At 35.5% G+C, this 13,062-nt stretch overlaps 2 protein-coding genes across 2 annotated transcripts in view; one reads left to right on the forward strand and one right to left on the reverse strand.

The window, feature by feature from the left end:
- Positions 1 to 4,412, reverse strand: part of LOC121317682 (protein sel-1 homolog 1-like) — a 42,665-nt gene extending 38,253 nt beyond the window's left edge. The window contains exon 1 of the mRNA XM_041253842.1: positions 4,358 to 4,412. Within this exon, the coding sequence (XP_041109776.1) occupies positions 4,358 to 4,412 (55 nt within the window). The remainder of the gene's footprint in view (positions 1 to 4,357) is intronic.
- Positions 4,413 to 6,275: 1,863 nt separating this feature from the next.
- macrod2 (mono-ADP ribosylhydrolase 2) overlaps positions 6,276 to 13,062 on the forward strand; it is a 754,657-nt gene continuing 747,870 nt past the window's right edge. Inside the window, exons 1-2 of the mRNA XM_041252938.1 lie at positions 6,276 to 6,491; positions 8,238 to 8,342. Coding sequence (XP_041108872.1) covers positions 6,455 to 6,491; positions 8,238 to 8,342 — 142 coding nt within the window. The 5' untranslated portion in view covers positions 6,276 to 6,454. The remainder of the gene's footprint in view (positions 6,492 to 8,237; positions 8,343 to 13,062) is intronic.

The following is a 13,062-nucleotide window of genomic DNA, read 5'->3' on the forward strand; positions in this document are numbered from 1 at the left end:
GGAAATCAATTCCTTCAGAATCTTTCAATGGCAAGGTCTCATTCTCAGCTTCCTGTGAAATACATAAAATTATTAGTCAGTTAGCTTCATTAGGGACGTAGGGAGTGTGTAGGAGCATTCTGTCTGTGCAAAGTCGTTGGTCTTCACTGTGGAATCTACAGGGTTGGGGAGACACAATCGTCAGAGAGTATTGATCTTTATAACGCTACTACACACTCCACTAGCCAGGTTCTCAGCGAGCTCAGGCAGATACTTGTGTCACAAAGACAATGATTCTTGGTGGTAAATCTCCCTCCTGACCTGTGAGGGTGCTAAGTAACGAGAACAAAGTACCCTGGACTGCTTGGCCTAACACTTTGTTAAAAGGAAGTTGGCCATTTAAAAAAGGGGTGGCGCATTGGTACACTAACTCATCGAACCGGAAGGGAAATGATGTGGCAGCCGCGGATTGGAGGAGCAGCTGCAATCGTTTACCAAGGGGTCATGAGTGACGGTATAAGTAGGGGTCGAAGCGACATAATCTGTGCCTTTGTTTAGGTTATTGCTGCTTCGAATATATGTATCACGAGTGTTTGTTTGTCTTGTCTAATTGTTGTTTGTTGTTATTAGACAGCTAACGCATTCCAGAGCTGTCGCCAGAGGACAGCACAAACCCGGAATAGCACTGCACTCATATCACCATAACGACTAATTCAATTGACTTGTGTATAGTGTTTTGTGTTTCATGTGGGGATACAATAAACGGGACTATTATTTCAGGACCTAACCAGGGATTACAAAGTAAGTAATACACACCACTGTATTACTTACCATCTTTATTGTTTATTGTTTGTTTTGCCATCAGGCTCTGGACATAAAACTAATAAAACAACTTTTGCACCTGGATTATAATTGTCTGTCTGTTCATTGATCACCTGCACCTGCACACTATGACCCACTTTGCCACAATACTACATGAAGATATGATTGGAGTTCTGCTGAGATATTCTGGGGAATATCTGAAGTGAGGGAGCGTAATTGGACATTTCGGGGTAAAAATAATTAGGCACACATATTTAAAGAAAAAAACATTTACCCAATCTGCAATGCCAATTCGAATGTCAACTTACTGATGCAACCCACTTACCAATCATTAACAGATGATCTCTGTTAGTGCTGTCAAGCTACTGAAACTGCCTCCTTTCACCTGCCAAACCTAAGAACAGAACCACTGAGTCGAGGCCCAGAATGGGAAAGCTGACCAGTTGGGGGTTTAAAGTGAGATGAGGTGAACTATTCCCAGACAAAATCCTCCCTAACTCAGTGGAAACGCATAAGCCAGTGCAGCCAACATCAGCAATCTCAGTGCAACCAAGCTTGTACTAGGTGAGCCACTGGGGAACCCAGTGTAGTTTTGATTTGCATGTGATACAACGACATCTTTTACCTGGACATCAGTCACATCTGTGTGAGAAAAACAGACTTTCATGTGATCCACTTTTTTCAAGTGCTGTTTAGCATGAGAGCTGTGGATTGCTTCAAATACTCCATTATGTACACCCTCCCAATATGAGATAAGACACTTTGCAATGAATTATGCTGTTCAATGAAAGCAGGTGTAGTGTATCTTCAATACACAGCAGTGTGGTTGAAGAAGCAATTCAATACAATCTGGGTTAAAATATTTCTCAGGCAAAGAAGAAAAGAAAAGTGCACCTATTCTAATGTTTTTTGTGAAAAAAGAAAATCAGTCAGCAATCAATAAAATCTTATTAAACCAATGGTTTCTGTGTGATCATAATACATTTAAAAAATGCACCATAATGCAGAGGACATTTGGAACACACTCCTAAAGTTTTATTGATTGCAGTATCAAATGTCACATTTCAGTTAACGTCACCTGGTACAATTTATTTTATGGATGAATATGAGTTGTGTTATCTTACTTCTTTTAATCATCTTTTTTTTTTTTACCATGTAATAGCCATGATCTGAAAGAACATTAATCTATATCAATAATTATATTGTTAAGCTACCTTTTTCTCTTTGTGCTGTCCATTGTTATTTTTAAGACCTTCACTTGTACCTGAGAAGAAGCATAACATACATAATATGGATTAAAACAGGGGGACGAGGATATACCCATGTTAACTGCTTTATTACTTAGGAATGTAATGCTACATAAAAAGGATAATTTTGTCATAAAAACTAATTGATTTACAGGGCTTACTAATACCTGCAGTAACATACCAGCATAACAGCCTAAATGTTTTTAGGAGCTCAGGGGATTAGTGTGTAACCTATGCTGGGTTGTGTTCAGTTGAAAAATCCTTCAACAAAGGACATGTGCATAGGATTTTAAAAAGTCCAGCGCACAATTTCCAGTGAGAATGTGAAAAGTAGTGCCTACAAAATGTAAAACCATTTTCATAGGCAGCTATTAAAAATCTGGCAGAATGGCAGCATCAACTTTTGACCCATATTCCTGATACAAGCAGATAACTCTGTTGCACTAGCACCCTATCTACCCCCATATTTTTACATGCAGCTCCCTGTATTTTCATTAGAATTGGACTTTGTCTGTCACAACACATTCCTGGTTAACAATGTATAGTACTGTAAATGCCCCTGGAGATGTACGATAAAAGAGGACACACTAGATTTACCACCAGGCTTCACTGCAAAAAGTCATGGATCTATGCACTGGGCACTATACAGCTAACACTTATGAACCTGTACTCAGTTTTCTAATGCACTTATTGCACTGCCAGAGATGCTTGGCTTTGGTAGCACATGACCTCATTATAGAGCTATAATGTACTGCACAGCTACTGAAAATGAAAAACGAACAATCACAGCAACTTTTGAATATTTTTCACAATCAGGAATGTGCAATTTATACAACAATACTATACAATTGTTAAATGTTATTACATTAGACAGTTGGAATGTATGGCTTAAAGTTATGCATATATTCACAATTTATGCAATACAAAATAAATATATAAATAAAGGAAACATTTGTATTCTCGTGTTTCAAACTGAAATTATGTACTGCATTAACAACACATATTCATCAGACAAGACAATCCTCCCACTCAGTCTTTGTGGGGGTTGGTTATATAATACCTGTTTTTTTTTTAATTTAAGTTAATTTAGTATGTGGTGGCATGGACACTTAGAAATACTAGAAGAAACTACTGCTGTAATATATACGTTCCAGTCTTTACAGGATTTCCTGCAAGACAGGGTAGCATTCAGTATCAGTTTAGCTTGTTTAAAAAAAATCAGACCGAAATAATTACTTTTCAAAAAAGCAATACTGTAGATAACTTTCAGTTTAGTCACGTGACTACTAACATAAACTATGTTTCTATAGGTACTATAGACAGAACCAAGGATTTAGATTTATGACTGACTTGAAGAAATTGTGACTAGCTAAAAAAATACATTTTGAATTTAGCTGAAAATTTTCAATTGACTTTTTGAACTCGATGTGACAATGCAACAAAAATAAACAGCGCAACCCATATGAATGTATTATGACTTAATTGAATCATTTTGTATTGTGTCTGCATACCTACAAGGTTCAAAGCACTGACCTAAGGTTTTGGCTAGCCTTGCACTGCACACAACTAGGGTATTGCATACAACTTATATTTGTTTTCACTGGTGTGCTGAAGTCCACTATATATTTAAAGTGTACACCAAAATAACCCAAACAGGCACAATTATGGTAAAAAAATAAACAAAAATAATAATATAAGGGGAGCTTTCTTCCAAAGTGGAAACTCAAAAAAAAATTATATGTAGGCTACTGTCTGAGATGGTTGTTAAATGTTTTTAAATCTGTAAATTACAAACAACATATCAACCGGTACCGTTTCATATCTATACATCTTCAGCCACAAACCATTGAAATCCAAAAGAAACAAACGAACATATTAATATCATATGAACACCATTATCCAATTAACCTTTCCCCTACCTCAGGGCATCAGTAGTTTCTTAAGATCTATTGTTTCTACAGTACATTCTGACAGCAACAAGGCTCCTTTGTCAAAAAACTGCAAAAGGCAATGCTACTTGAATTGTTGAAATGTGACATCAGTTGTTTTTTTTTTTTCTTTAGGAATACAACTTTAAATATCACAATGTTATTATTTGTCTTCCTTGCTTTGGTGACCATTTTTAACATTGGACAACATCTGTTCCTATATTTGGAAAAGGTGTCAACAGAAGTCGGGACTTCGTAGTCTCAAAATTTTATCAAATCAAAGGAAACAGTTTCAACAAAATGCATAACTATATTGTGGGTGTGATACCAGTAGTCTTGATTTATTTAATGTATTTATTTTACACTCCACAAGACACATACTCACTACAGCGGCGCTGCCGATCAACAGAGCTACGATGACAATGAGTTTCGACATCATCGTTGTCTACTCCAAACAGCTCTCAAATTACAATAAATATATAATTGTTGTAACCGTTGTTAGAAAGTTCTCAAATCCCGATAAACTGACCCAATGCTATACACAATTTCCTTGGTGGGAGGAGGTTGCTTAGCAACTGTGCGGTCCTATCCATTCAGATTGATATGATTGAAGGAGATTGTGGACTGCGACGGAATATCACATAGGTTGTACTTGTACTTATGACTAGACAGGGGACAAAAACGATGCCAACAGCTTGTTCCTGTCTAAGCTGAAGCAGTTATTTTAACAACACAACTTTCATGTGATATGTAAATATGAAATGGAAATAAACTTGGATAACTTATAGTTATATTAACTATTACAACTAAAGAATTCACCGTGTACCATCCCTAGCATGTCATGTTTTTGTTATTAAGTTATTTAAGTTCCAATACACAATGGGCCCTAAACAAAACAAAACAAACATTCACTAAAGAGCAAGTAGCGGGGATCCGAAAAACATAATGTTATACTTCCCGTGTTGCTACAACTCTTTAAAAAACGTACCTGTAAATTTTATTTTCATCGTTAACACCCTGACAACTGTTTACACATAACTTTAAAGTCTGTTTCAAAGATATTTTCAAAATAGCCGTTCTAGTGCACTGGGGTTTGAAAGGGTTTGCCAATCACTACAGGTAGAGCAATAAAAAAAAAAAACAAAAAAAAAAAAAAAAAAAAACCCATAATAATAATAATAATAATAAAAACATAAGTGCACTGGCTTTTCTGTTCTACCACATCGTGGATCGTTATTGCTGTGTTACCTGTTTGACAATGTGGGCAGTAATACACTATTATTAGTGCACTAAAGCGGACATTTCAAAGAGCTTTGAATGACTTTAAAGTTATAAATGTAAACAGTTGTCAGGATGTTAACAATGAAAATAAAAATTACAGGTACGTTATTTAAACAGTTGTAGAAACACATGTAACCCTATATTTTTTGGAACCCCTATTTACTCTTTAAGTTAGTGCTTTGAAAAAAAAAAGCAACCTTCTCTAAAACAGCTGATAGTGTTTTATGAAGGGCTTTATTTATTTATTGTATTTAAAAATAAAATATGTAGATGAATAGGGCCCAATGGATGCAATTCGTACTCGTATCTACAACCAGAAGTACAATACAATCTATGTAAGACAGAAATGTAAAACAAATACATTAAAAACAAATGTGCTAATGTATTTTACTGTGACTTGTGACGGTATGATTAAACATAATCGCAACGCTTTGTGTTTTCAGATAAAACAACAACCACAACAATATTTGTATAATGCTTTCATTGCCAGTACGGGTGGGCATTCAATTATTTTTGTTATGTGGTATCTTATGAAAAAACAGGCGCTACTTTAGCATATGTAAAAACTGTTAGGCCAAGCAGACACGCAGGTGAATATATTTTATGACATAACAGAACGCAGAATGTAGCACTAGTTATATCTACTTCATAAAAAAAAAAAAAACCCAAACACATAATTAAAAGACATAATTTTAACTGAGCTACGCTGCCGTCGTAAAGATAACAAAAGGCTGAATTTTTCACTGGCGAGTGTGAGGGTTGACAAACCCATGCCATGCGAACACTGCTACATTATCCCCTGCAATGCAATCACACTACTGCCAGCATTGTTGTTGTAGTACCACACTAAATTGCTGATGCAAGCTCCATACTTGCTCAAGACTTGCTGAGGAACTAGCTTAATGTCGATCAACCTAACAGCTGTCACGCAATGCATGACTGCCAGCAACAAAACCCAATCAGTATTTCACGTCCTCGTCAATGCCTCAGAACCAGGCACGGAGAAGGTGGAGCTTTACACAACTATCAAGTTAGGTTGGTCGGTTTGGGATCCTGGTATTTTTGACAGCCTCACAGGTGAGACGTTGCTTGTTCTGGAGCGGTTTCACTTTCTCTGAGTTTCCTAACACACTCGCAGTGAGTCTGGGGCTGACAAACACAAAAAACTCTACTTCCAAGTCCAACCATCACGGTAACATGAGCAAAAAGAAAAAGGACTGGAGGATGGAAAAAGGTAAGCCCAGTGGGTTTTTTTTTTTTTTTTTTTTTTGTGCATGACAGTCCTGACTATTTACATTACCTTTACTGCATATGAATCTAAAGGTGATACAACTACTGGCATTGCAGTTTTATAAGTATGTGCAGGTATTGTGTGGCTACGTTTTCTATATGCATATGTAGGAACCAGTACAGCCCACTGGTTCTTTAACGTTGCAAGCATCGTTTCTTTTTAGAAATGTGAGACTTATTTATTTTTGCACATCTGCAAACTGGTAGTAGTCCATGCTGGTGTACAACCACACAGTGTCCTGCTTGTTATTGAGGCTGTCTGTTTAGGATCCATATACTAGGCCAGGGGTTTGCAACGTTTTTTTGAAACTTGTACCCCTTCTGTCTGGAGTTTTCAGCTAAAGTACCCCTTTACAATTTTAACTAGACAGAATGGTACCACAGTTACAATAAAAGGCAGAATATTGCGATTAACATATTTATTTTTGCCCCGTTTATTTAATATATAATTTATGTCACAACATTTTGGGACTGACAAACTGCTGGTTTAGGACACAATACCAAACAGTAGGCTTAATTCTTAAAACTTTTAATTACGTGTCTTTGCGGATGCACAGAATTAAAAGATAGTATTTGGGAATCTCTTTGGAAACACTCGTATTCGCTTTCTGTTAAGCAAAGTTATTATAAATAAGACAAAATAGTCATCAGTTTACCATTTACTTCCCAACTAAGCATAATTGTGTGCCATTTAAAATATTTACAATATCAAAAACATTAACATCAAGATAAAATTATAAACTGATAAACTTTTTTTTTTTTTATTAAAACCAATATAACCCCCCCCCCCCCCCCTCACAAAAACAAAAAAAAACATACAGAAGGATTCAGTATAACTTTCTGTCGCTTTGCACTTTCTGTACTCTTGTGTTTTCTCTGTTTTTTTTTTTCTCCGTCAAAGTATTGTGATTATTGTTTATGTTTATCGGAGCATTTATACTTCAGAATATGCCAAATATTGTGCTTCACTGATTAGTATTCAATTATACGACAAGTTGAAAACACCAAAGTTAATGAGCAACAAAGAGCGCTTTCCATAGACATAGTCACCGCTCCTGTTTTACCCACACATCAGAGTGATAATCCACTCAACCGAAATCATGCCTGCGTACAGGTGGAAAGTAGCAGCTAAACACAAATGAAATATGTATTCAGTGATTTAGAGATGGTATATAATACCTTAAAAAAAATCAATTCAAGATCATTATTTTTTTCTACTAAATTTGTTTTTTTTTTGTGGATTTCTGAAGTGGATTTTTAGAAGTAACTTCAGGTGAACGGGTACGCAGCTGAAATGAATATCCACTAGAAACTGCCCTCAGCACATCAGATGATTTTTTTTTTTTGTTACAGGTGAACAACGGTAATGAACACTTAGGTGTGCAATTTGTAGAAATCCAAAAACCCCAAAAACTCAACTGTAGTATTTTAAGAATTGTTTATGCAGTGCTTGGAAGATTACTGTGTTTTTAAGTAAAACGAGTATATTTAAAGCTAAACAGCAGGCTTGCATGTTTTCAGATAAATCTTTTGAATGCTGCTGTGCATTTGTCCTAATCAGACTGACATTTCTGTAAGGTAAATGAACAAAAGTATGAGGAGATAGAAGTAAAATTTGAAGTAAAACTTACTGTGCTTAATATTTAGAAAAGCCACAGGATTTTATGTATGTATGTATGTATTTTTACAGAGCGTTTATTAGCATTGGGACTTGAAGAAAGGCGTAAAGAGTATGGAGAAAAGTATGTTCCACTGGAGGAAATTCCAACTTGGAAGCAACAGGAAAAAAGTAAATGTAAGTATTATTTTTTGATGAGAGGAACGTCTTTTTGGTTTCATTCATACTACAAGGAATATACAAGGGGGAAAACTACATATTTTAAATCCAAGGTTTATTTAAATTAACTGGTGTTTTCATAGCTTTGTAGGAAAAAACAACATTTTGAACCACCAACAACAGAAAGCCACTTTACATTTGGAGTCTTCTCATCTAACTGAAAACGAGGTGTTTCTGTGTAAGCAATTTTTGCCACTGCAGTCTAGCAAGTTCTTCCTACGTACAGGTGTCCTGCAAGCTTTTAAAAAGGTTTTGATTTAGACTGTCTCTTTGTATTAGTATAAAACAGAGGCAGAGTAAACCAAATCAAATGCATCTGCTATGCAAAGGTGCGCTATGCGTAGATGCTTTAATTAAGTTAAATCCAGATGTTGGTTTGTACGCAAGGATTAGTAGCATTAATGCAACGCTTAGTTCTTGGTCCTCAGTCTTTTTTTTTTTTTTATAGTAGTTATTCAGGATTCTTTTTTCCAAGTTTAAGGTTTTATTATAAGGTTGAGCTTTCTGTTCTATTATGTGTTAGACACGTGCCTTTTAGAACACTAATGAAGGCATTAGCAGAAACGTTTGCCAGCACCATGCTGTGAAAGCTTGATTTCTCAGAGACCACTTGAGGTCATGTTACAGTTGACTCGGTCTAAGAGAACAAGCAGGCAAAGTGTTCTCTTTGCCAAAGTGTTCTTTAAGACCGAGTTGACCACCAGCCACAATATGAATTGATAAATAAATACATATTAATTACTTGTCATGACGCACATGCATCAACATATAAAATTAACAGAATAAGAGAAAAGCAATAGGCAAGTGTATGTTAATAAACTACAATAATAAAGTAACAGACAAACTAATGTTATTAAACTAACTGTCAAACAAAATTAACACAGCACCCCTACACAGGTTAAATGCAGCGGCTCTAGATTCGTTATGAATATTGCACAAAATTGTAAACACTAAATGATGAAGCAACTCGCCAGAAAGGAAAACGCTAAATTGCTCAGCAACTTGTGTCTGATTGTGAACTTGTGAACTTGTGACTTGTAGGTCTCTACCGTTGGTGAAAATGAACTGTTTCACAACCACATTGTTTACGTCTAACCACATCAATGATGCATGTCTTTTTGACACTTCCATTTTTTACAAACTATTAAATCACAGGTGCCACTCCCCTTACATTTATGCCCATGGGGTTGCTTTGTCTGATAAAAAAATAAATTCCCTTGTTGAAGTAGATCTGTTTTCAAGATAATATCTCTCTCTGAGCAGAAAGAAAAAGTAAAATTATTTACATCACCTCATTTACTTTTATTTTGTATTTGTGATACATTTGGTTAATTACATGTTTTAAATAGCCAGTATCACAGCCATATACATTTTATAACAGTATCTGTAAGATGTGTTGCACCTTGCTGTGCAGTTTCTTTCTTTCCAGATCACTTTTTGGCACTGTACACTGCTAGGACTAGGGGTGTTACTCGTTTAGAGTTTAAATGTTAGTAAAGTGTGAAGTGTGTTTTAATTTTGCTTAATCTTTGAAACTTTGTAAAAAATGTGTAGGACAAACAATAAGAACAAGAGAGTGTCTGCAAATAACAGCTACTGCAGAATTTTTTTTGTTTGTCTGCTTCCTACCTTTGTCACTGGATTCACCTCCCAATGTCCACTATGGTTTTGCTCACGTGACTAGCAGTGTCACATTTGAGAGCTTGAAATAAGCAAAGCCCTGTCTGGGTATATTTTGATAAAAAGGGAGACCAAAAATGTAGGCTTTGTTCAGCAGAGTTTAGTTACAGCAGCAGTACATGAACAATGTTAAAGCATATCATTGTTGGGTGGCTGATTTAAATCACTTGATTTAAAAAAAAAAAAAAAAAAAAAGAAAAATCATTGCTTTAAATCCATTTTTTCATTTACTACCTATTTTATATAGTTTCTCAAGGAAAAGACATTGAAAGTATGTTTTTTAAAAACTTGTATTAACAATCTTAAACCAAGACTGAAATTAACATTTGCAATTGAAATGAAACTGAAACCTTGTTGATGCGCTTTATTAGTGGTAGTAGTGACAAATACTGTAATAATAAAGAAAATCAAGGTATAAAAACAGTACTAATATTCTGAATAATTTAGCTAATGCCTTTATCCAAGGTGACTTCCTTAATTTACTTCAGCAGCTTATATTGTTCGTTTTGGATTATGCTTTTACTATAGCGAACAAAAGGCTTTGGACCCAAACAGGGTTGTTATAGTGTGGGTGTTCTGTATTTAGTATTTTGAGTTGTATGTTTAATATACAACACTTGCACATTTTAATATATAATGCTTGTACATTTGTTATTTAATTTTTGTTGTTTTTCACCTCCCATAGTGTTCAACATTTATCAGATGGTATAAAGAAGTTTGGATCAGAATCCAATATCATTACAAAACAAGTAGTAAAGTAGTATACTGCAAGAGGTGCCACAATTCTCTGGTTTTACTATACTATTGGTACCATTATACCATCCTATTTTGGCACAAGTATACTTGTAGTATACAAGTTTTTATATTCTCTTTGTAAATAATGCAACTTAGTTCCCTAATATTGGACATTTCTTAGATTGTATGTAACTTCTCTTTTGTATACCTGCATTGTCTCTTGCTAGGTATGCACCTCAAGATTCTTACGAATACTTTTAGAAAACCAGGAGCAACTTCTGCTCTGGATCAAAAAGTTATAATTCTCTGCGGCTGCCTGCCTATGTGGATAACTATCGAAAAACTGTGTCAAGATGGCTTCCGATGTACCTGCATGGACCTCCCAGAACTACATTTCCCATCATCCTCCTGCTCACATATGTAACTGAGATGGATTTACCAGTGAGCAGTAGGATGATGGGAAATGTAATTCTGAGAGGTCTATGCAGGTGCATGGGAAGTCATCTTGAGCCGTCTTATTCTAACGCGTTTCTCAGTTGTGATTGAGATACACGAATGGCTTAACAGATATCAATTGCATTTTTAAAGGAGAGTAAAAAAAAAAAAAACTGGGGTAAAACACTGAAAATTAGAACGCCTATTTATAGATATATCTGTGGTAATTTATAAAAAACTATTTGTTTAAAAATAAGTATCACTTTCTCGTTTTTTTTTTTTTTTTTAAATTTTAACTATCATATTTTTTAAAAGTTTAAATGTTTCACAAATTAAACAGAATCTAGCACCCCTACTTCGGACAATTTGAAACTATCCCGTTTTGAATTATCCTTTTACTATAGCGAACAAAAGGCATTGGACCAAAACAGGGTTGTTATAGCGAGGGTGTACTGTATTTAGTATTTTGACTTGTATGTTTAATATACAGCATGTTTGGTGGTATTTTTACACTTTTGGCTGCAGTCCCAGAATTAGCGTCTTCATTTTGTCTGGTCAGATGGTAACACTGTGCACCATGATAAATGTCAGCTAATGCACCTATTAGTCACACTCAAGAATTCCCTTTTTTAGGCAGTGGCTGCTCAGGTTCTTAGGATGGTCTGCCTGGTGTCACATGAGGCAGTGTCATCTGGGATGAATGAACTCAGTGGACTAACAGTTTTAGATCTTTTTTTTATTTTTATTTTTTGTATTTTTAGACACCATTACAATGTCCTTTTAATTTTTGTAAAATGCCCACTGCAACAGTAATTGCTTTTAGTAAATTAAATGCCATGACTGCTCTGCTTGTGAGTGGAGGTCAGAACCAGTATTCTGGTTCTTAACCAGAAACCTAGATATTCCAAACTGTTAAATATAACGTCAGCAACAAATTTAACAAGAGGCGTGTCTCCAGACAGAATGGCCCTAAATATCAAGTATCTTCTGACAGTCCAAAACTTGTTGGCTTCCATCTGTTTTAACCCAACTTATCCCGAACGTTGTTTCCATCATAAAATGAAACACCTTTCTGCTGTTTACTGACAGGTGGAATGGGGGCAATTTACATAAAGGTGGCAGAATAACTATTCAGTACTTAAATGGCAAACCTATATGTTAGTGACGCAAATGACTCAGAATTTCAATCAGTGGACAGGTGGGACTGAACAGTTGTAAAGGTGGAGAAAAACAAAACAGATGTGTTTCAGGAGATATGGAGAAACAGGAGAAGACACATTTTAATAGAACATCATAATAAAGCAAGTGTGTCAGAACAGTGCATTTTAATGTAGGCTAATTTTGTAAATGTATGTTCTGTATTAATTAAATTATAGTTTCATGTACCCGGTTATGGTGGATATTTTATGCCAAAATGAAAAATAAATGAATGCATAAATAAATAGACATTTGTTTATTTATTCGTTTTATTTATTTATTTGTTTTTCATTTTGGCATATAATGTCCATACCTGGTTGCACTTTATGAAAATAAACAACATGTGACTGTATAATATCATACAAACAACCTGTGGCAAAGAATGAAACGGCTGTGAATGATACTGGCCATGCAGGACACCTATTCAATAAGGTCCAAACAGGGTATGCTTTCGGCTACAATCCCATACTGGGAGGAGGCAGCTACGTTGTCCCTTTCATCCTCTAAAATCACAGCAATCCCTAGCAGCACAATGAGCACCCTCACCATTCGTACTGTATAGTCAGAGTCACTCCACCTACAGCAGACGTTTCTTTATTTGAGCACGGAGCCTGTTTGAAAAAGGTTTCCA

The sequence above is a fragment of the Polyodon spathula genome, chromosome 6 (genome assembly GCF_017654505.1).
Source record: "Polyodon spathula isolate WHYD16114869_AA chromosome 6, ASM1765450v1, whole genome shotgun sequence".
Classification (NCBI taxonomy): Eukaryota; Metazoa; Chordata; class Actinopteri; order Acipenseriformes; family Polyodontidae; genus Polyodon; species Polyodon spathula.